General features: G+C 34.0%; 1 protein-coding gene across 3 annotated transcripts in view; it reads left to right on the top strand.

Moving 5' to 3' along the window:
- Positions 1-24642, top strand: part of CSMD3 (CUB and Sushi multiple domains 3) — a 574767-nt gene that overhangs the window by 139009 nt on the left and 411116 nt on the right. For all 3 annotated transcript variants that reach the window (XM_088523156.1, XM_088523167.1, XM_088523178.1), the window contains exon 4: positions 6441-6635. In XM_088523156.1, coding sequence (XP_088379282.1) covers positions 6441-6635 — 195 coding nt within the window. The remainder of the gene's footprint in view (positions 1-6440; positions 6636-24642) is intronic.

Below are 24642 nucleotides of genomic sequence, written 5' to 3' on the forward strand. Positions count from 1 at the left end.
TTAGTTAATGTGATTATTAAAATTAATGATTGATTGGTTTGGGGCATTTCAGTCATTTGAAGAGTGAAAGTATTTTTCTATTGGTCAGTGAATTCTTCTTGCCCTTTCTATAAGTGAATGCTGTCCATTATTATTTGTATAATCTGTATGTTCAAAACAATATGAAAGAAGAGTGATGGGAAAAGAAAATAAAATATAAAGAAGCATCATGAGGTAGAAATTGTACATTTAATAACTTTTTTTTAGCTTACAAAATCTTTGCAAAACCATTTGCAACTAAAAGAAACCATTGCAAGATCTCATATAAATGAGTTTCAAACAACTGAATTTCAAGTGACTTCATTTTGCTACAAATGTGTCTGCTCTTCTACTATTCGAGGACTGCTGGGAATTTATAACTCTCTTTATTCCCATGCCTACTATACACGGAACTTTTGAAATCGGTCTCAAGTCTGCAATATAAAAGTGACATTGCTTGACAGTAAGACAGTCTATGCATGCATTGCTTTTTCAAGGTTTGCTCTTGTACAGCGGTGTTGTAGTATTTCCAGTCAAGTCTTACCCTGATTAACACTGGAGGGTTCCCTCGAATGGCCGGTTCCCTGACCTATGATGAGGTTTGTTTGCAGAGAACGTGTTTCCTTGCCTAGGGCAGTGTGTAGGAGTGAAATAGCTACTTGATACTTGAGAATGTTGAAACAGTACTATAGGTAGTGAAAAATGATTTGGAATAGCTGTGAATAATATCTGTGATAAAAGTATGGATCCACCATGTAAAAAATAATGTATTTCATTGTGTTTCTAAATTTCCTAAATCCTAATTAGGAAGTTCCTAATATCAGACTTAATCTCTTAAAAAGATTATTCTTCAGTAGCAGAAAACAAAAGCAGTTTCCATTGAGCTGTGTCATGTTGTAATGGCCCAAGGTGGGCTCCAGGGGGAGTATTTACAGATATGTTTTTGGAATATTTATAAATAAATACATTTTTGCAGTATTTGGACATAACATTATAAATGATATGTGTGTTTACTATTTATACAGGTTAGAGATGATAGATGTTATTCTTGATTTTATAAATAACATCAAAGGGAATTTTCACGAGCTAAAATCTGAATAAAAATTAATTAAAATTTTAATTTGCACATCTGACTATGATCAGCTTCCTGAGTGAATTCTGAGAAAGCCTAACTTAGCTAGCTTTGTTTTTAAAGTTATTGTCAGTAAAGATTATATTTAGCATTATTTAATTTGAATAATTTATCAATTAGTACTTATCAGTGTCTGAATTTTTGCTAATTAAAGTCCATAAAGAAGTGTGTCCATTTCTAATAAGCAGAACTCTTAGTAGCACATTTTATCCAGTCTTTGATCAGAATTTCTACTGACATTAATAGGAGTTATCTAGCAGAATGAAGCTTGAATATAGAATGGAAACTTTTTGAGAAGCACTGAAGGATATTTTGATCTTAGTGTTTTATCATCAAGTAAAAAATTAGAGGACAAAAAAAAAATTGTAGCTGTCTTTCAAGTCGAACATCAATTTCAAAAGGTGTTTTGGTGTTGCTGAAGTAAACAATGTATATGTCTGTATCCACGTGAATGTATATTTCTCCAGCTAATGTGAGCATAAATGAGTTAGCTTTAAACTGTCTAGAAATTATAAACTTGAATTTAAAATCTGAAATTTTAGAGCTCATACTAAGACATCATTACTGTCATGGTTTCTATTTGGCGATCTTGGATAAATATTGATGAAAGGTACCATCTAAAAATTGCATCCTTATTTGTCTGTTAGTTCAACATAAGTGAGATTTCTAAAAAATAAACCAGATTTTTGAAAAATGTTACAAGGCTCACATTTGTGTTGAGGGAGTTGAGCTGAATGACATTTATTGCCTATTGAATAGGGTTTCCTCTCAGTATTGTGGCGTGCACAGGCAAATAAAGTAAATGTTAGAATCATAGAATTGTTAAGGTTGGAAGGGACCTCTGGAGATCATCTAGTCCAACCCCCCTGCACACTCAGGGTCACCTAGAGCACGTGGCACAGGACCATGTCCAAGCGGGCTTTGAAGATCCCAAGAGAGGCAGACTCCACAACCTCTCTGGGCAGCCTGTTCCAGTGCTCTGTCACCCTCACTGTTGAGAAATTTTTCCTTAAGTTCCTGTGGAACTTTTGGTGTTTCAGTGGCCATTACCTCTAGTTCTGTTGGTGGCCACCACTGAAAAGAGGCCAACCTCATCCGCTTTCCTCCCTCCCTTGAGGTATTTATATACACCAATCAGTTCCCCTCTCAGCCTTCTCTTCTCCAGGCTGAACAGGCCCAGCTCCCTCAGTCTCTCCATATAGGGAGAGACTTTTAACAATGTTCTTTTGTTAATGTTTGCATAATGAAGGAGAATTTTAGTATAATTTATCTAAAAGATAAAATATTTAATTTGAAACCAAAAGTACGTATAAATAATGTTTTTGATTATTTTTATTCAGAATATTAGTTATTTCTATAGTTATTAGTTTTTCTCTCCATCATTTTCTCTTTTTCATGTTATATTTCTTTATATTTAATTATATATTAAATTTGGATTTCATTGTGTGGTGAAGTTTAATAAGCAAGGCTTCTGAAGAGGTTTGTTGCCTTAATGGAACTCACAAATGTTTCAATTTAGTATAGGAAAGCAAAGTGGAATTTTTCAAAGGAGGTGTGTCATGTGATTCAAGCTGTGCTTCTGTGCTAAACGTCTACATGCCATAACAATATGTTCTTTGAAAATGTTTTTGATATACAATTTTAAATCAATATTCTCTATATTTAAATATACCACAATATAACAAAAATGCTTTTGATTTTATATAGCCGCCAAAATTTGCTGTATTTGCTGTAGGCTATATTTTCTTTCTCTCCTGTGGCTTGAATGCAATTGAATATGTAGATTTTAGTTTTCCTTTACATGGAATATATATTTAAAGACAGTCCATTATTCCTATTAATTCCTGAAAAATGAAATAAAGGAATTTAAGCCTGAAGGAAATTAAGATGGTTGAGAAAATATCTATTTTTTTTTTCAAAAAGAGTCCATTTTCTAAGTAGATTTTTTTTTCATAATTTTGGATTCATAAGATTTTTTGCATTTAATAGAAACCCTCTCAGATTCTAGAGACCTCTTGCTTCCAAGCTTTGCAGATCTCTACTGTTTTTCTTCCTTCTCTTATGGGTGAGAGTCTGGAAGCTCTGGGAACTGTGCTGTTGGAGAGTTGGAGAACTTGAATGGAGTTTGAAGCCTTGGCTCCACAGCTGAATCTAAGTTTCTAGAGTAATTCTTTTAGAGTTTAGACATAATCACATAATCACAACCTAGCAAATGAGTTGTTCAGTGCTACAGACTATCTTAAACAAAGAAACCCAAGGCCTCCAATTCTAATCAGCAACTATGACATTGCAAAAAAATACGTTCTTCAGAAAAGACAATCTGCTGTTTCAAAACAAGTTTTGGCCTTCTTATTAGGCTATTAATAGGAAATCAAACAAGCATCAGATTTTGTCCTAATTTAAACTGAAATAAAATTTGAGAATTCTTTACAAGCTGCATTTTTTTTCATTTAGTCTGTTCTAGTTGAGCTGGAAGAATTTCAGAGATAAATGGCAAATATATCTGGGACAAAGAAAATTCTCACCTGGACAGTGATTGAAACAATTGGGACAGTTTACTTTCAAAACGAGATGAATAAGGAGACACAACAAAAATGTAAGAAGTAGGGTAGTATAAAACTTTCAGTTATGTCTGTTTTCAGGGTATATGAACAAGGAAAAGTCCAATCAAATTACAGTGTGACAACTGTAAAAGGAAATACTTTTTCACACTTTGTATCATTTGCCGACTATCAGGATGTCATTAAAGTCAAGACTTTGGGCAAAGCTGAGCAAGATTATGATCATTCCGGGCAATTCCTGTGTTTCTTGACAGATGGCAAACTCAAGGAAGCAATCCTTATCTTTAAATGTCAGGAAGTTAGTTGGGAGTGAACTGTTATCTCAGAGAGGCAGTGAAATAAAGTGAATATTGTTTATTTTGCCGATCATAATTGTTGATATTTTCGTATATTTTCAGCCATAAGAAGTGTTTGAAGGGGCTGAAGGGGTGACTAATTACAGCCACCAGAGGTTTATAATGAAGCGTAGTTTATAGATTCAAAGATAGATGCTACTTGTCAAAGAAGACAAGACTAATGCAGTTACTAGGTGAATTATCCCAAAACAATAATGTATTTGTTCTAAATGAAAATGCCTACAAAAATAACAAATGTATTTTAAATTACACAATTATTTTATTATGTAGAATTAAGAACAAAGTAGTTTGAAGGTTTTAACTAATAACTTGCTTATAAAACACTTTCTTAATATTAAAATGTTAATGGAAAAGGACAAGTAATTTCTGTAGAAGAGTCATATAGTGTAACTGGAAAATGAGTTACATTTTAGAAAGAGAGGGTTTCAGAATTAATGCTTTAAAATATATTATTTTTTCATAAGCACCTTCTGAGGTAATATTTGATGAGACAGCACTACGAATAAAGCAAGCAATTTTAGGCAGTTGCTATTAAAGACATCGCTAAGCATTATATCCTACATTTTAAAGGACAAGGAATCATTCTGTGACCTTTTTATAGAGCACTTAGGAAATGTAGCCTTCTGAAAGATATAATCTCGGAGAAGCACAAAATAAAAATACTGTGTACACACAGACTTTTCAAGTTTTTCAAGTTAATATAATATTATTAATGACATATAAGATAACCAAATATTACAGGAAGATATTCTTAGTTCTAATTTGACATTATGTGATAGTGCAGAAAGCTAGAATGGCCTTGAAAAGCTTAAAAGGGCTCATTCTTCTGGACAAAATATGCAGTAATCAACTGCAATACTGTCTCCTGACACCTGCAAACACATCTGAGAACAAAGAGAGTTTTGCTGGAGGACAAAACACATAGCTTGATAAAGCAACATTAAGAATACAAACAAATTTGATAAGGCTCCAAATGACCTGTATGAAACAGGCTTTTTTCTTACTTGTATATCCTTGTGTACCCAATTCCAGGTAGTTTATTATGTAAAAATATATATATCTTTTTGATAATACCTTTTTTTTTTTTTTTTTTCATATCTGGTGTCAGAAGTCCAGTATGTGGTAGTTCTTGTTATGGTAGTTTGAAACCATAACATATTTCATGAGCTACACTGATTGCTTTGATATTCTTTTTTGCCTTTTTGAAATCTATCATAATTTGAAATTGAAATCTATCATAACATTTTTATTTGGTTTTAATAGTATATTTATGTGTATTTAATATGTATTAAGTACATGTGTGCATGCACACATCAAGGATGGAGAGGAATAATTTAGTTAAAAGGAACAGAAAAAGAAAAAAAGATAATACATACAACACTTCTGTTCTTTGTGCTATTGTCTTGTTTCCTTACTTCTGTAGATTAGAGAAATTGCTGTGCATCCAAATACAGTTTCACTTGATTTGCTTCTTATTAGCACTATGCAAGCAAGTATACTTGATAGGAGTTTTGAAGAATTCATGGTGATGTTATGGAATCTCTGTTTGTCCACACTTGTGCGAATTCTCTGTTTTTATGTCCATAACTAAAAAGTTTCCCCAACAGTAAGTTTTATAGTCAAGCTATTGATGCTGTTGAAAAAAGGGCAAACAGTTGGCATGTGGGCATTCACTAGCAAATTTCAACACTGATTCATCTCCTCAAGGACAAAACCCGCAGCAGAGCCAGTGCTCTTTGGTGCTTCTGTGTGGTCGAGAGCTCCACATCGGAGTAGGAGTTGCCCAAATATCCAGCATTTCTTAGATCCCCTACTTTTAAACCGAATTGTAATTCAGCTGCTTGTTGTACCTCATCACTTTTGTCCCATCATCTAGAAACTATCAAATCATTCATCAGATTCCTGATCAGATTTATATTTATGCTCTTTAATGTCTTCCTCCAGTATTCTGTACTAACTATTTTTGTTCATTCTTCCAAATTTTCCTTGATTCAAACCTGCTATTCTTCTATGCAGTTTTGTTTACTATGTTGCCTCAACTCACAATAACAAATATATCAACTTCCTTCATGTCCCCTTCCTTTCTAATCACTTCTTTTGTACTGATTGAGAAAAATACATAAATGTATTTCTAGCTGTGGTTTAAGGAAAATCTGGTGTTCTTTTTTGGATTATATTTCCTTGTGCATATGTAGATACACAGCTGAATAGGCTAAGTCAGTACTGTTTTTTTCAGTGTTGAGAGCTGTGTAATATACATGAAAATACATTACCTACCTTTATTATCAGAATTTGCAATTTCTCTATTCTTCAGCACAATATGGCATTGAATTATAAAAATATTATAAGTAATAATTAATTTGTCTTTTCCAGAATTACAGAGCAGCTCTTGTGGTAATCCTGGAGTTCCACCAAAGGGTATCTTGTATGGTACAAGATTTGATGTTGGAGACAAAATCCGATACAGCTGTGTAACTGGATACATTTTGGATGGCCATCCTCAGCTTACCTGCATAGCTAACTCTGTGAATACAGCATCATGGGACTTCCCAGTTCCTATTTGTCGAGGTAAGATAAATGCTACAATAAGCTTTTAAAATAAATTCATTATATTTATTCATCTGAGCAATTTATAATCTCTGTTTAAATTATTAACTTTTAGACTGTGATTATAGAAACAAAAGCCTTTGGGAATATTTTGACATCTTACTCATATATATGCATTTCAGTATATGCACCTGAAAATTTTCTAGTCAATATCCTATTAAAATTCTATTTCTGATTTATTTTTAAATATATGTAATCAGATTTACATAACTAAAAAACTAGTAATGAGTGAATTATGAATATATGTGTTCAGCATGGTTGAATATGACTACAACTAAGAAAATACAAATTTGGGATCTACTAATACTTCCTTAGGGATGAGATTTTGTCAAATATTAACTGGGATATAGAACTAATCATGCCAAACAGAAGCTTGAAATCACTCAGACATTGAGCTTAGCTTTCCTCTGTCAGATCTGATTATTTTAAAATTCTTCACAAGGTATTCCTTGTGCTTTAGCAAATAGCATTGTAGGTCAAATCCTTCTCCCTTTCTCAAGTTAGAATTATAGAGGAAGCAAGGAATTCTGCTTTATGGACAAAGTTTGTTTTATGAGGTTTTCAGAAAGAAATACTTAATGGTTGTAAAGTAATGCAAGGAGCTCAAGTAATATAATGGAGTAAATCTATTATATATAACCAAATATTATACACTTAACAGACATTTTGAAGCAACAGAATTATGTCAGGCAACCTTGAGATATTCCCACAAAATCAATCACAAGTTAACTCAATAGAATGGAATGGTTAGTTTTGTCTAACTAAAATATTTGTTGCAGTCTTACATAGGCTGCATAAACTTTCCTACGGAAATTGTAACTTTTAATAAAATTCTGATTAAAACTAGATGAATAAAGATAGTTCAGATGTTCAGTTGTGCTAAAACCTGATTAACAGACATGCCAGAATCACAGAATCACAGAATGGTTGAGGTTGGAGGGAACATCTAGTCCATCTAGTCCAGAAACCATCAAGCCCCCTGCTCAAGCAGGGGCAGCTAGAGCATGTTGCGCAAGATCACATCCAGGCGGTTTTGGAAGATCTCCAAAGAAGGAGACTCCACAACCTTTCTGGGCAACTTCTTCCAGGGCTCTGTCACCCATGCCAGTTTCACAAAAAGTAATTCTGTATGGGAAATGGTTATCACTGGAAATACCTTCCTACCTACCTACCCAAGCTGATTTTTTGGAAAGGGCTCAGAAATAGATGAAACAATAGTTTTGAAGACTGAAATTTTGTTACGGGACTGAAGAAACTTGACCTTTTCATTTTATGTGAAAGAAAATGAAAAAATGACTTAATTAACTGAAGAATCAAGTATGGAGGGAAAATATCTTTTGAGAGTATATAGTTCCTTAATCTACCCCAATAGCACCAGCGAATTTAAAGAATAAAAGCTGAGCAAATTTAAGCTTAAAATAAGGCACACATTTTAATAGTGATGATTACTAATTATTGAAACATTATCTATTAATTTTAAATCAAGTATAATTGTTCTCGGAACACCAGATTCTGCTGGGGCCTGTTTTGGTCTGTATTCCATGAGAAAAAAATAACTAATTAATTTCAATTGTTCCTTCTATGAATCTTGTTTGATGTCAAAACATCTAGTTTTACCTTTAATGTAGAAATCTTTGTGGTTCCATTCTAATAGGTTTGTCCTAATTTCGCCTAATGTAATTATCCCACAGAATTCTGTAGGAGGTTGCAAAAGGTGATTACCCACTAATGAGTTTCTTATCTCTTCCTCTCTGTTATGGAGACTGTCTTTGATTAAACATTCATTCTTAAGGAGCTCTGCTGATAAATGTCTTATTGCTCCTCACCAACGGTCATTCCGTTTAAAAGAGGGGATCTTAAGATCCTAGGATGAATTACCTTCTGTGTACGTATTGTGTGTGTATGTATTTGTGCTGAAGAATAAATTTGTCTCAGTCATAGAGAATTTGACAAGATTTTGCTATATGGCCAGATCTCTCTGTCCATTTTCATCTAATTAGTTGGACTAGGAAAAGATGAGTTATTTTTATGTCATGACCTGAGAAATTTAATTTTTGATTTGTCAAGACTATAGCATAGAGAAAAAAATGCCCCAAGAAAATCAAGAAATTATACTCAGTTCCATATTAATTTTATATATTGGCTCTCTTTTTTTATGCATAGGAAATAAATTGAACAAAATTTTGAATTTGCATATTTGTGTTTTAGCAATCTAATTCTTAGGCACTTGGGTTTCAACAAGGGAAATCACCACTGGAATCATCCAGTCACTCACTAGAATCACCAGGGCTTTGCAGTGCCATAGGTGTTCACTCATAAAATTCAATTACATGCTTATAGTTTGAATTCGGTGGACAACTTTTTAAGTTATATTCTTTTTAGCAATATTTAGCAATATTTTCTTCATAGTTAAAAAAGTTCTTCCTGTATGACTTTCTTTTTCTTTACTAGTCTTTATAGGTCTGTATTGGAAAACCAGTGCAGATATTTAGCCATTGCTTTGTATCATAACCTGTTTATCAGTAAAAATATTTGGACTACCCTAAGTTCTTCACCTGTAATTTATATGTTTTGATATTCATTAAAGTACTTTTATCTTTAGTAGAAGTGCAAAAGTACCATAATTAAAAGAAAACCAAATTAGTTTTATTGCGTTATAGCAATTATACTAATATAATTAGTTTTAAAATAGAGCCTCCTTCCTTGAAAAAATTATTTTAATAAGGGTTTTTTTTTTTTTTAAGTGAAAAAAGACAGCAGGTTTATAATCCCACTTTCCATTCCTAAGTTGTTGTAGTATAATGTTGTAGTTTGCAATTTCTGCAAGGTAGGAATAATTTACAACAGTAAAAAAATAATAAATACATAATATTTCATTTTATAAACTTTATAATAATTATGCACTTTCATAAACAAGAAAGTATTCTGAATTTTATATTTCTAAAGCTTTACCCAATAAGGACAAAGTAGTAATTATGTTGTAAAAATCTTTATTCTAAAGCTGCTTTTTTTTAGAATTCAGAAATTTAGAAAAAAAATTATAAAGGAAATAATAGTATTATTTTTATTCTTAGGAGTTCTATTAAAATATTTTCATCTTTGTCTGTCTGTATAGCTACAAATTACTTATGAAAATAAAACTTCTTTCAGTTACTCATAGCTTTTCTGCTCCAGGCAGAACTTTCCATTAATATTAAACTTAAATTCATACTTAAGCTTTTTCAAGAATTCCTCAGATACTTTTTCTTTTTTTTTTTTTTAGAGTGGAATCAAGAAAAGATATTGCTTTACCCCTGCTAAATTACTTAGGGTATTGTGAAAGATGAAGTATCACATAGAAGAATAAACATATTATACTGAGCTCAAACTCCAGTCAGGTGTTGCACCTTAATGAGAAAAATCAGTTTCATTTACAGCTCAGTTAAAAATAAGTATCATGTTACACTTGACGAGCTCAAATAAAGTATTTTGATATATTCAACAAAAATATTTTCAATATTCTAATGTGAGAAATGTCACCTTTCTGAATTTTCATGATGATTATAGATCATATTCATATAGATCATATATATTGGGATAGTTTCCTGCCTGCAGTCTTTAGTTTCACTTACTGAGACATCAGCACAATATACAAGGCCCAGTTTCATATAGGTGGTGAGTAGCAAATCCGGCATTCCTAGAAACTCTTTTAGCATTGTATCTTCCCTCAGCAAAGAAACAAAGCAAGGAGAACTTGGGAAAGTTCTTCCTATTTCAGAAACTGTCTGAGGGGACACACTCCTGGAGCTCAGGTGCCATCTGTATCCACAGCAAAAGTTAGCATATTAGCTTAAGTACACACAGAGATGTAGGCACCCAACTACATGCCTACATGCTGTGTCACAAGTGTGGCAGTATGAAGATAATGTGGCAATTCAATTTGTCAAAATGTCTACTTGAAATGGTATCTTGCATCCTCACAATTCCTGAGACACAGGCCAGGGTCCACCCCACCTGACTTTAGGCTTCCATAATTTAGGTATATATCAAGTATGGCACTCTCATACTCCCTTCACAATGAACAGACAAAATTTCATACCATGAATGCACTATTCATGTCATTTTAAAGTAAATATTTTCGTTTCATGTAACTTTAGACCTTTATGTTGGAATGGGATAAATCACATCTGTCACATTGCATCCATACATAGAAATTTGCATTTTGCTTCATTGACTGTAAACATAGGGTAAAATGCTTAGTTTTAGACTGCCGCTCATTACGAATATATAAGTGGGGAAAAATCAGCTTGCAAGAAAAAAATCTTTTCATTTTCACGTATTATTTTCCAGGTGCCCTTATTTAGGAACATGTTTTATAACAAGTAGCTTTATTTCTCTCTCACTTTAAATTCACATGTATTTAAGTCATAAGAGTGCACACAATTGACTGGGGACTTTTCTTACAAAGACAAAATGTTTTTTCTGATTATCCTTCTGGGAGGATACTGAGTTCTTTTTCCATATGTTGTCATGACAAAAGTAGAGTCTAATTAAGGTGTCGAATTTTAGTAAGGGACTAAAAAGTTGTTACTAAATTCCAAGTCTGGGGATTCTATAATTCTTCTTTGACATTTACATATGTCCCTATAAAGATAATTTTGGCTATATTCATATGCATAGCTGCATAGCTGTATAAATGCCTCATCTTTTCCTCTGTCCTGCATTTATTCCTAGTAAACTAAATTTGGAGTATTTTTAAGCCTGTAATGCGAAAACAAAATAATAACAGCAATAATAATAAAAACATTTAGTGGGCATCATATTGGAGTGTTAGCATATCTGGCTCACTATGAAGTATTTTGCCCTTTCCTGTGTGCAGATGCCACTGTCAAGGAAAATTTGTTAATTGCAAATCGCTGCTGTATTTCCAAGAATAGACTACATGAGATAAATGCTAGGTCATGTAAGATGGAGAGTGCTCTCTGATGAAATAAAAGTATTTCTAAGGTATATACTTTCATAATATGCTTTCCATTTTACTTTCCCTGAAGGGGTATACCTGCTTGTATATGAGATATAATAATATGGAATTTTGAAAAAAAAATTAAACTTTATATAATTAGCCAGATAGCTATGAGATATCTCACAGGCAAATAAATGTGTTGGTTTGGTCACAGACAGGTATATGATTGTGTGACAGTATGGTAAATAGAACATACTAATGTAATAGGTGAATAAGCTGGATCTGCCTTTGCATATTTGTTGTGAATCATCTTTGCAGGATATAGGGAAGATAAAGTCAAAATATTGTGCTTGCTGCTGTGCAGTGCATTATAAAGTGGAGCTGACAGTACACATGGAAGAAAATAGAGTGCACTAACTTAAAGTCAGGAATAAATCACATCTCACAGGGAACAAGCAGCATTTTCTGAAATCGGCTCTTTCACCACTTCTGATTCTTTCTTCTTATATACAGACAGTTGTCACCACTTATTCTTGGCTAAAGCCCCAGCATAGCTATGTGAGAATGGATTGAAAAACATGTTGGATTATTTTTAAAAAGTAACAAAAATGTTTGTGTGATACATCTGAATCAAAATCTTAATCAGAGCATCAGAATCACGCTTTCATGCATCTTGCATGGTTTTGCTTTGCTCAGCATTATGGGATTTCATGATTTTCTATCAGCACTGAGGGCGTCTGTCCTAAGATCATTTAGAAATTTACATTAGCAAAGCGCTAATCCTTAACTGGCCTGATATGGTCCAGAATAAAAATGTCTTTGAATCAAAGTAATTAGTATGCATCAGTGCTGTATCCTTCTTAAAATGGAAAGGAGGTCTCTTAAATTACATCTCGAAAAGGAATGTAGAGTACTGGGGAAAGCAGCAGAACTGGCTTGTTTCTAGCTAAACGGAATTGCAGTTTGAGAGAAAGAATATGCAATTATTCCAGAAAGAGAACATTTCCAGATAATTGTTCACACATAAGTAATGAGAAAGCAGATATAATAATGCATTATGTTGCTACTTTTAGTGGAAGAGTACCAATCAGATCAAATTTAATAACAAAAGATCATTATACTTATTGATACAAGCAAGGAAGAGGAAAAGAGAAAGACGAGCTTTAAATTCAAGGCATCTAATCCTATACTGAACAAAAATAGAATCTTATAAATATCAAAATATTTGTGCTCACTGTTATATTCAAGTCTGGGAATTAGGGCTAATTACAATGGGTGGACCTGAAGTCAGTGAAAGCAGTTAATGGGTTAATGAGAAGCTTCAAGCACTGTTTTTAGCACTTGATTTAGTAAAATACTCTTAAGCAATAAGAACATAAAAGTAAATGATTTGTTGATAATATTCACAGATAGGATTGAAATAATGCTGCAGAATTATCACAGAAAGCAACACTGCAATGAGATTTACATCAGAAATTGAAAAGGGAATTTTAGTCTGAAGGGCCAAGCCAGCTGAAGAGGAAGGAGAAACTTGGGAAAGCACAATGCTGTTTTATGCTGATAATAGACAACTATTTAAATCATCTGCTTTGGTAATGAGTACAATAAAGTCATTATAGCATAATAGTAGGGGAGTTCATTCCAGCTAAACTCCTGGCTTCACATGAGATTTAAAACTTAGTTCTAGCCAATTTTATTTATGCAAAACCTTTTAAGACTCTTTAAAGAGGAGAGATGTTAAAACTACAACTCTAGCCCAGCTCTAGTTTGGACTAGTAAATTCTGCTTATACTACCTAATTATTTTTGGATTGCTTCTATGTTTTATTGTATTTGGCCACATTTTCTATGTGGTGTTGGTGGATAAATCCTTTCTAATGATCAATTAGCATATATAATATTCTGTAAAATACTTTGAGATACTCTGAAAGCAACTACTGGTAAATCCCAAGTTCATTAACTCAATTTACTAAGCTGCTTAATCCAAAAAGCTTTTCCTTCCATTGGCCTTTAAGTGAACTACTGCGGTTTTTTTTTCCAGATTATGTGTAATTTTGGCTTGATAAAACTTTTCATATCTCCTAATTTCTGCCTAAAAATAGAATTTAGCTAGGTATAAATGCAAATTGTGAGAACATTACCTGTTATTTAAGTAACATTTTGCAAACAGTGATGTATAGCACTGTTGTAATTAAATATGGAAGTATAAAATCTGTAGTATAAAATTAGTTATCTGAAGATTCTTTAAAGTCCTTGAATTATCATTATCTAAAAATACAGCTGATGATTGTCAGTTGTACTTTTTGAAGGCGAAAGATTTCATTGGTGAAATTGTAATATGATGCTTTAATATTCTTCAAGGCTACATCTTTATTAGTTAAGGAATTATTATAGATTCTCCTATACAACATGAGTCTTGTCCTTTAGACTTAATTCATCGTCCTGTTTCTGTCACTATCTTAAGTATTGCTGTTTTATGCTAAGGCAGCATTTTGTTCTCTTCCGTGTAATGGATTTCAAAGCTGCAGTTTGTCTTGAAAGAGAGAATATTTATGGATGTCCACTGGTAAAGCTGTCTGAGCATGGCTCAGTTTTGTTACAAAAATATATTTAGAATTTCAAAAGTCTCAGGGAATTATTTTGTCATTTACTCATCTCTGTAAAAAAGGAAAATAAAAAAAATAATCTGCTATAAATTGTGTTATGTTGGAAGGACAATTAAATGTAATATGAACAGTAGCACGAATTATTAAAAGTTGATGATACATCCCATTTCATTTAAGATAGCCAAGAAAAAATTGATAGCATAGACTTAGTCTCTTAGAGAACTGACTGTAATGAACATAAAGGTAAGAGGTCTGCTTCCCTTTCTCACTTAGCTTTATGATGATATTCTGAGATTTGTTCAAAGCCAAAACTGTTGAGAGCAGATCTGAACAAGGTTAGCACATAAAACACTAAAGTCAATCAGCACAGCTGCCTTATTTGACCAGATGCTGTTTATGGGCAAAGGTTCTTTTTGCTACTATACATCTAATGGTTGATTCTGGGTTCTTCTAAGACTGTCTGCTAAAAATGCAGTAAAGTAAAGGAAAAGAAAATGCAAGAACTTAGGAACAGCAGTTGATTCATCAGTTTAATGTTTCCAGTCCTACTGTTTTAACAGTGGCTGGTATATGCTTCAGAGATACAAGCTTTGTGCTGTGCACACATGCATAAATTCTCCCATGACACATTTCCATCTTATCCTTCATTTTAAATTCTTAATATTTTGTTCAAAGTTCAAGAGTTTGTATGATTTTCATGATCCATGATTTATCTCCCATATTCTAGGGCACGTAATGTCTAGGACATTGTAGTGTCCAGCATTAATGCATCATATGACCTAATCATTTTGAAAAGGGTAAGAACTTCAAATTAGTAACCATGGAGAAAGGTAATTTTGACTACAGCTATATCGGGTAGTGGTGGAGTCAAAAGAAAACAATGTAGAGTGACAGGAATATGAGACACTTCAGGAATGATGAGACAGGGTGAAAGGACATCTCCCTCAAGCATATGCACAAATGCACGTAGCCTGGGACACAAGTGGGAGGAACTGGAGCTCCGCATGCAGTCACAGTGGTGATCTTCTTGGAGTGAGACATGGTGAGACAGCTCATGTAGCTGGAAAATGGTGATGTATGGATACAAACTCTCCAGGAGAGACAGAGATGACCGCTCGGGCTCCCCAGTCAGGATGAGGAAGTTGCCTTCTTTAAGCAGATTGAAGTCTCTGATTCACAGACCTTAGTTCTCATGGGGGCGGTTTAACCTTCTTGATGTAGGCTGGAAAGACAACACGGCAGGGCACAAGCATGAAAGATTTCAGAAGAGTTTAAGGTATCTATACCTCTGTATCACAATAAGCTTTATATCTTAGCAGATATTTGTCCAGACAATCTTTTAAAATTGTTAATGTTTTCCAAAGGCTATATTTTCCCAATTTATCTTTAAAATCAGATAGTTCTTTTATTTGTCTTTTTTTTTGCCTTTTGTTCCACATTATTTTTTCTTGCCAGAGTCTAAGCATATCTTTTGCCCAGTGTATAACTTTGTACCCCTGCCCTGCACCCTGTACCTCTTTACTATTAGTCTTCTTTATTTGCAACAATTCCAATATACGCCTTCCTCGCAGGCTGCATTTTTGAGACCACTAGTAATTTTTGCTCATTTCCTCTAGCTTGTTGGCGATTTATCTTTTTTTTTTTTTTTTAAGTATTGTGGCCAATGTAAGAAAACCATGGATGTGAATTTTTGTTATTCATTGATTGTAGCTCATAGTTACCGTATGTTCTGCTCTGGGTTCTGAGGCCCTGGCCTATACAATTACAAAGATGATTTCTGAGAGTTATTTTCATTCTTCCTTCATTTCTTCATTTTTAAAATAATTTTTAAAAAAGTAAAAATGTCTTGATTAGATATTACTTTTTTTTTTTTGATCAGAACGGATTAATTGTTGAATTCCAGGTAGAAAGGAAGTCATTTATCTTTTTACACTGTAAGATGAAGAACAGATGAAGGCACAAATCACAAAGAGAGGTTTCCAAGAGCTGTAGATGAATCTGGCCAAACTCCCAGAATACTCTTCTGTTTACTTACTGCAATCTACAAATCTGTAGTATAACAGAGGCTGGCCAGAAATACTGTGACAGATTCCAGTTTTCTAACTATATATGTTAAAAAAAAAAAAAAACCAAATACACACATTTATAGGGATAACATAGTAGTTTAAGTCTTTCTTTTCTTCTGTTTTGTTCAGTACAAATTCTGAAGAAGAAATCCCCAGAGATTCAGCTCTCCAGAGCTTTTCCACCTCAAGTAAAATTTTTTAGGCACTATTTACTTTGGGTCAACCTGCAAGTATTGTACTTTCTATATAATTGATTCTCTGAACACAATTAAAAAAGTAGTTTTCTGAATAACAATAGTGATCATAACTTCAAACAAGTTATTTTGGTAATTTTCTTCTCACTGGGATTCAAATGGCTTCTTGCTCTAAAGCAGGCCCTCTGGGTATCAGGTTCTCTCACAGGATTTGATAAAGTGTTCAGTTTCTATCATGAGTACTGTCTACAAAAGATGCAAAATTCAGACTTTATCTAAAATGTAGTTCCTTTGCTATTCATGGACAGTCCTGTTAACATGAGCAGGCAGGTAGGGTGAATGGAAGCCCTATTTTGTCTGTTAGCATGTTTGCAGGACCTGGCCCACAGAACCAGGTTTGGTTCAGCTTTTACAGGCATTAACAAACACTAGCAGTGTTTAATTGCAAAGCCTCATGAGAAGTGTAGCTATGTCAGCGAAGAGGCTTGTCTGCCATTTGCTCTTTTGAGCTGTTACGAGTGCTCTAGTTGTGCTGGTTTCTCCAGCTGTACTCTTGCATCAATAGCCACTTTGGCTGGTCATGGCAAATCTTCAAGTAAGCTTGCTGTGTGCAAGATAAGCAAGTATGTATAAAAAACAACTCTATAAAAAACAACTCAAGCTGTAATTCAACATATTGCAGACCTCTCCAGCAGATGAATGTTTCAATCATGTATGATTGGCATCTATATTTTTTTACATAGAACTCATTCTACTTGAAAATTTTACTTTATCAGAAGAAAGCTGTTACAGATTTTTTGTTGTCATTTGGTAAAATATACAGTACATTAGCTATATTGTGTTTGGGGAGAGAAACAATCTCATTTTTATCATTCTATTATTGTTAATTATTTAGTTATACATTAAAAGGTGTTTTCTTCTGTGTGTTAAGGATAATTGTCCCAAATTGACAACAAAAGCACACACACACACACAATTCCCTTTATGATGCAGCTGTTTTCAAAGCATATTACATTTTGTTCATTAGAAAACAGTGATTTTTTACAATATTCTTCTCAACTTCAGTCTCAATGGTGGTATATTTTACTATTCATCCAGTAAACCTTGGTAAACTAGCTGTTCTATTTTCCATACATACAATCATTTCCCACTATTATTTAAAAAATTGTAGTGAGGCCAGAGTGCATGTTATGCTTCTTGGATTGAATTCTAGATGTTTCAGCATGACATTTTATAGCATTCATTTTATTTAAGAGTACAAGAACTACAGCTAAGACTCACTTTGCCGTGGTCCTAGGCTGAGCCCATTCATTCACAAATTAGTAGAAGCCTTGGTAAATAAGACCCTGGCAATCAAGTTTTTTATTTATGTGCTTCACTACAATTTTTCATCTATAACCCTAGCCACCTACACTTGAAAATGTTAGTTCCGTATTGTAGCTAAACAAGTAGTCCAAGGTTTAGGACCCTTCAAAGTTTAAACAACATAATATTTTCTACAAGACCAGCTTAGATTTTAAATGCTTTTTTTTCAGTACTAAAGTGTTTCAAAAATTAAGAATAACTGTTTCAGTGACTTACAGGTTTCCATTTCATCTCATAAGAAAATAAATTTCAAATATCTGAGTCTAATAGCTATAGTTGGAGAATATTTTAAACCAAATCTTTTCTGCATATTCATGTATTTTTTTTTTCAGAAATATGGTACAGCTCTGAATGTTTTTAGAACTCATTTTTTAGAGCTGTGTAATGGACTTGCACTGTATACATCTACCTATGGATTTTTAGAATACAATCTCTGTATTTTTCATGGTCTGTTGACTCATATGACTCCAGAATGCTATCTCTTTTCAGTAAGAATTATTTCAGTAAGAATCAGGCCATCCAATGGTTCTGGTTTTTATCAGGCCATGTCTCTCTCAGTCATCTATGTTTTTTTACAAACAGTAATACCGTGTACTTGATATGGGCATCGCATTTTTCCTATGAAATGAGATTCTCCTTGAAGCGTGCATATAAATGCATAAGTGAATATTCATGCTTGTGCTGATTGCTTTCATTTTTGATTGTTGACACTTTCTTCTTGCGTCACGGTTGTTTATCAAATATATTTTAAATAGTGCATTACCTACTAAGATTACCAAAATAGAAAGACTTGCAGCATATTTACTAGTTAAAAACAGCTTAAGGGGAAAAGCCTGTGTAACACAAATGTTGTAAGATGAGGAGGAGATAACATAAAAAAACTTATTTTTCTCTGCCTCAGTGCATCAGTACAGTAACTGGAGCAGAGATTTATCCTTACGTTTCTGTCAGAAACTATTCCTCCTTGTATATCAGTATACAAAAGCCTCATAGTCTGTAACCAAAAGTAACCAGATCTCAGGTTATTCTTCAGGCATGTTGCATTCAGTTACAGGTTCTGAGGAGGGGGAAAAAAAGAAAAAGGCTCATTTTCTAGTGAGCAAACGTGTTGGTTCAAATTAGAATTATGGGGGGACTGTTCCGGATGGGCTTGGGATTCGGCAATAATCACGCCAGAACGAGGTGACTACATCGAGCATTTATTCAGGTGAAAGCATATAAAAGAAGCAAAGTATGGATAACTACTCACGAGGTGATACCTGCCGATCTGGACCCGAAGATCCTCTCGAGCTGGCAGACCAGAGAGAGAGTTGCTGACCGGCTCCCGCGGATACATCGTAAGCTTCAGAGTTAGGAGTTTCTTCTCCCCCACTCCGCGCTCTCCGCACTGTCCTCTCTATGCCTGGTGCATCCTGGCACGTAGGGTCAATACAACCCAGGAGGCAGCTTTGGGGGCAGACAAACTCCGCCTCTAGTTGCCCAACTCTCCCCTTGGGGTGCGTGGGCACACATGCCAGTTGGGGGTCCCAGCCCTCAATTCAAGGGTCCTGCCTTCCCCATCTTCTTCCTCATTTCCGGGTGTTTGACCCGGAAACTAGCTTTGGAGGACGTCTGTGGTTAAGCTGGCTACAAGCCCAGCTGAGCGGCCGGCTTCAACAGGTTTCTGGGGCAGGCTGCCTGTGAACCGGGCTGAGCAGCTGCGTCCCTGCTCCTTATCGCTCAGCCTGGGCAGGCAAACATCTTCTTTCTCAAGGTCTGGTCTCTTCTTCTCACAGGAGATTTTTATGACTCTATGGATCACAGAAATTTCCATCTCCAATACAAGGACCAAGTAAAGATCAATGAAAGTTACAAAGTGGCTTATATCGCACATCATTACTTTCTGAAAGGCTGTAGATTCAAGGACAGAAAAAGGAATTAATAGTCTAGATCAAGAGAAAGGAGAGAAATTTTAAAATGCAGATAACTCCATATTATTTGACTTGGGCCAGCGCTATGAAGACAGTTTACAGACATGAGTGAGTCTATAGTCCTCTAGTCCCGGAACAAAATAATACAATCTGTGGATTGTCAGTTTGAGAGCTGGCAGGCTTGGTGGGCTTTGCTGCACTTCAGGCACTTTGTGGCCAACTAGCACATAGAAACTCCAACTGAGAGGCTTTCTGAACTCTCACACAATAACTATACTGTTATTTCCTGTTATTGCCAGTATTTCAGTCTTCTAGTCTTTCTAATAATCAGTCGTCTTTAGTCATTGTGTCACTGTTTGCATAATGGTCTAAATCATCCATGGTCCACATTAAAGAGTTGCTGGTGAAGAACTTTGTCATCAATATTTGGATAGCTTTCTAGCAATAGGTCAAAACTTAGCAGCAACTATTTTAATAGAACAAATATATTTCTGGGAGTGTTATTGTATCTGTTAGATAAGAGCTTTCAAACAGCTGAACATTATGACACACATCTATAGAAAAACATGTAGAAAGACACAAATATAAATATATAAAGAAATATATATATATATATATTTCCCAAGGGATTTATATTAGGAGTTCCGATGACAAACTGTTCATGTCTAGGCTTAGTATTTGTCATACCTATCTCCAAAGATTTCATGTTGTTAAGTTACCGTTTCAGCTTCGTATGAAAGACTAAAGCAAACCAAAATAGCAAATGAAGATAAATGAACTGATTAAGTCACAGGCGCTTTTTGCAGGTAGGTAAACAGCCAACACATAATTTTCGTGGACTCATAACAGGCCCTTAGAGGCTACAAATCTTGGTGCAATTTATTTTGTAACAGTATGGATGAAAAAAATCAAAAAAATCGACAGTGTTTAATATGGGCAAATATTTGACAAAGTAGAACTGTGTAAGCTGAATCCTTTTGCAGAATCTGCAAATGAGGAGCATTTTGCAGACCTTGATAATAAGAAAGAATGTGAAAGTCCATTTAACAATAAAACTGAAGTAAAGACTGACCAAGAAAAAGTAAAGAATTCAAGATAATCCCCATGCAACAAGATAATCAAGATAATCCCCATGCATAGGGACCAAGCAACTGTTTAAATGTTTCTCATGAGCTGGTACGCACTGTGCTTCAGGACTCAGATCCATTGATGGTGATTTTAGATTCGTTGCATGCGAAAGAGCATTTTTCGACAAATGTGAAACACATATAGCATTTTTAACATATTGTGCACAGTGACTCTAGTATTAAATAGGCTACACTGCATAGAAATGAGAATATTCTTACTGAGGTTCTGTAGAAAAAGAAATGTTGCACTTTTTATGTAGAGTATCTTCACACCAGATGTGTAGGATGACCAACCTCAACTCAGCTCAGGCAGATTTGAGGTTTTCTACACAGTTATTTAGACCGTTGCAAGTTGTTTCTTTGAATTATGATTGGTTTAATCTATACATATTTTTTTATTAGAAAGTAATTATGCTCTAAACTGTCAGAGTAGAAAGTCAATCTAAAACATCACTTTTCATCTTTGCAGGGGAGTTGAATTGCTATTTTTTTCCCTTTCTTTATGAAAATTATCCAGTGGGTTACTTCTCTGATAATGTAATTGTGTTTTTAACCAAAGAGAGGTACTTCTTGAAAACATGAAGTGAATGTTGCTAGATAGTGAGAAAGTCCTGCAGTATTTGATCACCAGGTCCCCAGAGAATTCTATCCAGCATATGGGAAGCGTTTCCATAGAAACAATAACCCTATTAAAGCTGCTAAGAAGAGCTCTTATCTTTCTTCAGTTTCCTTTCCCTCAACCTCATTTTTAGGTAGTTTGTATGACATCTAAGTGTCATTTCAAGTGGTGCAATAAATGGAAACCTTTTGTTCCCTAAATAAACAGAATATATTGCTTTCCATAATCAGGTCTGCAATTCTGTGGACCAAATGTTCTGTCCTTGTGCTATTCTCTTAATTGTAGGCAGTTTTACTTTGCAAGAATGTGGTTATTTGTTTACAGGTTAGTCACATTATTTGTTAGCTGGAAAGATCAAAGTAACGTTTGGGGGGAAGAGGAAAACTTTTCAAATAATATGAATAATCAAGCAGTATATTAGATTCCTTAGGAATGCTAAAGAATCTCCAATACTTGGCTTTATTATAACTCTGGTGAGGTTTTTTTTTTTTTTTTTTTTAATAAGTTAGATGAGTGGGTTCTATTATAAATTTTTAATTTTCCAAATGAAGGCATCTAACTCCATTTAGGACATTTAAGTTATAGCCTTTTTTTTTTTCTCAGTTAACTTCTTAACAAATAAGGTCACTGGTTCATGGACCAAAATTCAAAATCTGCTGTTATTCAATTCCCAGGATTTTCTCCTTTTTAAATACAATTTTCAACACCATTATTCTGGAGGGTTTTTATGTTGTTGTGGTTTGTATGTTTGGGTTTTTTTGTTTGTTTGTTTCCTGTATGCCCATGTATTTTCAAAAAAGTCCAGATTCCTCTTTTCATTATAGAATTTCATTTAGGACACACGAACTAAGTATTGGTTAGACTTTTTCAGTACTGCAACATAACTCTAAAATCAGATTTGTTTTTGTAAAACGCAAAGACAGTTTAAGAGATAAGATCATGACTTAGAAATTTTGGACCCCTTTCACTGAAAGTATTTTTAACCATTTTGTCAGTTTATGACAAAAGAATTTACTAGTGGATCACAGAATCATAGAATCACAAAATCATAGAATCATTAAGGTTGGAAGAGTCCTCTAGAGATCATCTAGTCCAACCCGCCTGCACACGCAGGGTCATCTGTACCTATACACAAACCTTGTAAGGTTTATATATATATGTGTGTGTGTATGTGTATATATATGTTTTATATATGTACAAGCCGTATATACGTGTGTGTGTATATACAAAAATACACATACACACATATACACACACATATGTGCAGACAAATTTACATATATACACATATATACATATTAAAACATAGTGTGCATAAGCTATTTCTTGATTGTTTAGTACTGCTCCCATTAAAGACAGTGGGAATGAGTAAGAGCAGAGTTAAGCCATGAGGAGGAAAGGCTGAGGCTGATGGAATAAAAGTGTCCTAGAGGTTCGCTATATTTCTAGTATATTTCTTTTTCTAGTGGCTTTTTTTTTAGAAGTATGGCAGAAAAGAAATAATAATAAAAAAGAAATACAAGCTCAGTTCCATGGCATATGACTTCTATCATTTTCCTAAATTGTTTATGCCATGTATGAATTTCTTTAGTTCTTACAGAGTACTTTATTTATTTTTTTTCTTGCACTGAGAAGTTTGAAATTAAACATTCCCACTGGGCTCTGAAATATGTGTACCCAATTCAGACATTTGATGGCATCTGTAGAGACATCACATTTTGTAAAAGATATTGTTGAGCTGGGAAAACATTTAATAAAAGATCTGTTCAAGGGGATATCAGAAAATACATCATCAAAACTATCTTTGTAATGGAAATGAAGCTGTATTATCTGACTAATAGAAGCATCATACTCTGTTAGGGAATTTATGAAAAAGTAAGAGTTTTAAAAAGTCTGTTTTTCTGTATGGCTTTTTGCACTTCTCAAAATTGCTTTTCTTCTTATGATAATTAGTTATCTTCATATTGCGTGTCTAATTCATATCTCCACCACTTAATATTTTTAATTTATTTTAGAATAGTTCTCAAAATATTTAGAAATTTTGAGGGCTGATTAATGACCAAAGAGTTTACAAACTCCCAGTAACTTAAGTTATCTTGGCTATAAGTCAGAGTTGTGTTTATCTAAATTTGAACTAGGTAGATTGAATATGGGAGATTTCATCAGCCAATGATGTTCAACATTTTGACTATCTATCTAGGCAACTTTTGAGACAATAAATCATCCAATGTTTGTTGAACATTCACTTCTAATATAAATCATAGAATCATAAAAACTTGTAGGTTGGAAGAACTCTGGAGGTCTCTAGTCCAAATTTATGCTTTGCTGGAGAAATCTGCACTGTATCTAATCAAATTTTGAAAATCTCCACAGCTCACTTTTGAAAGACTCACTCCACAGCATCTCTCATAATTTGTTCTCGTGTCTGACCTCCTTCATGGAATTATTTTTTCTGAATGGGAATTTCCTGTATTTCAAATTGTATTTGTTGTCTTTTATCTTTTCACTGTTCTTGAATACAGATCTCCCTCAAATCTTCCCTTTTCCAAGTTCTTTCAACAATATCTCATATGTCAAGTATTCCTAACCATCTTGACAGACCTCTATTTGACTCACTCTAGTATGTCCCATATCATTCTTGTACTGATCTTGTACTGGTCAGAGACGGTGCAAAACAGTCAAAGTGACTGTTTCTCACAACTGGTTATAAAAAGATCCAGAGGTGATTGTCTCAGTTGCAATTGTCTGAGGCAGATATATCAAAAGATAGATGAAATGTCAAGTCCTATATGTTACATGGATTCTGCAAACAGACAGAAAAAGCTGGCAAATTTAACTCAAAGTACTGGACCAAATCATCAACAAGCAGCAGCATCGGGGAGGACAACAGATGGTAGGCAAAACAAAAAAAGAAAAAAAAAAGTTGTTTATATAGTATTGGCGAAAGGTCCAAAGGAATAGGATGAAGCTGAGGCTCAGACCAGGAGATGAAGAAACTCAGAGAAAAGATACAAATACATACGAGACAATCCTAAAATTTTCCAGAGCAACAGCTAGTCAATGTATGTTTTTTTTTTTTAAGCATATCAATCCAGCTTAAAAAATACTTTTGAATATTAGACTGTATAAACCCACATTTT

Source organism: Tinamus guttatus, unplaced genomic scaffold (genome assembly GCF_059628265.1).
Source record: "Tinamus guttatus ecotype Peru unplaced genomic scaffold, ASM5962826v1 Tinamus_guttatus_pri_ptg000012l, whole genome shotgun sequence".
Classification (NCBI taxonomy): Eukaryota; Metazoa; Chordata; class Aves; order Tinamiformes; family Tinamidae; genus Tinamus; species Tinamus guttatus.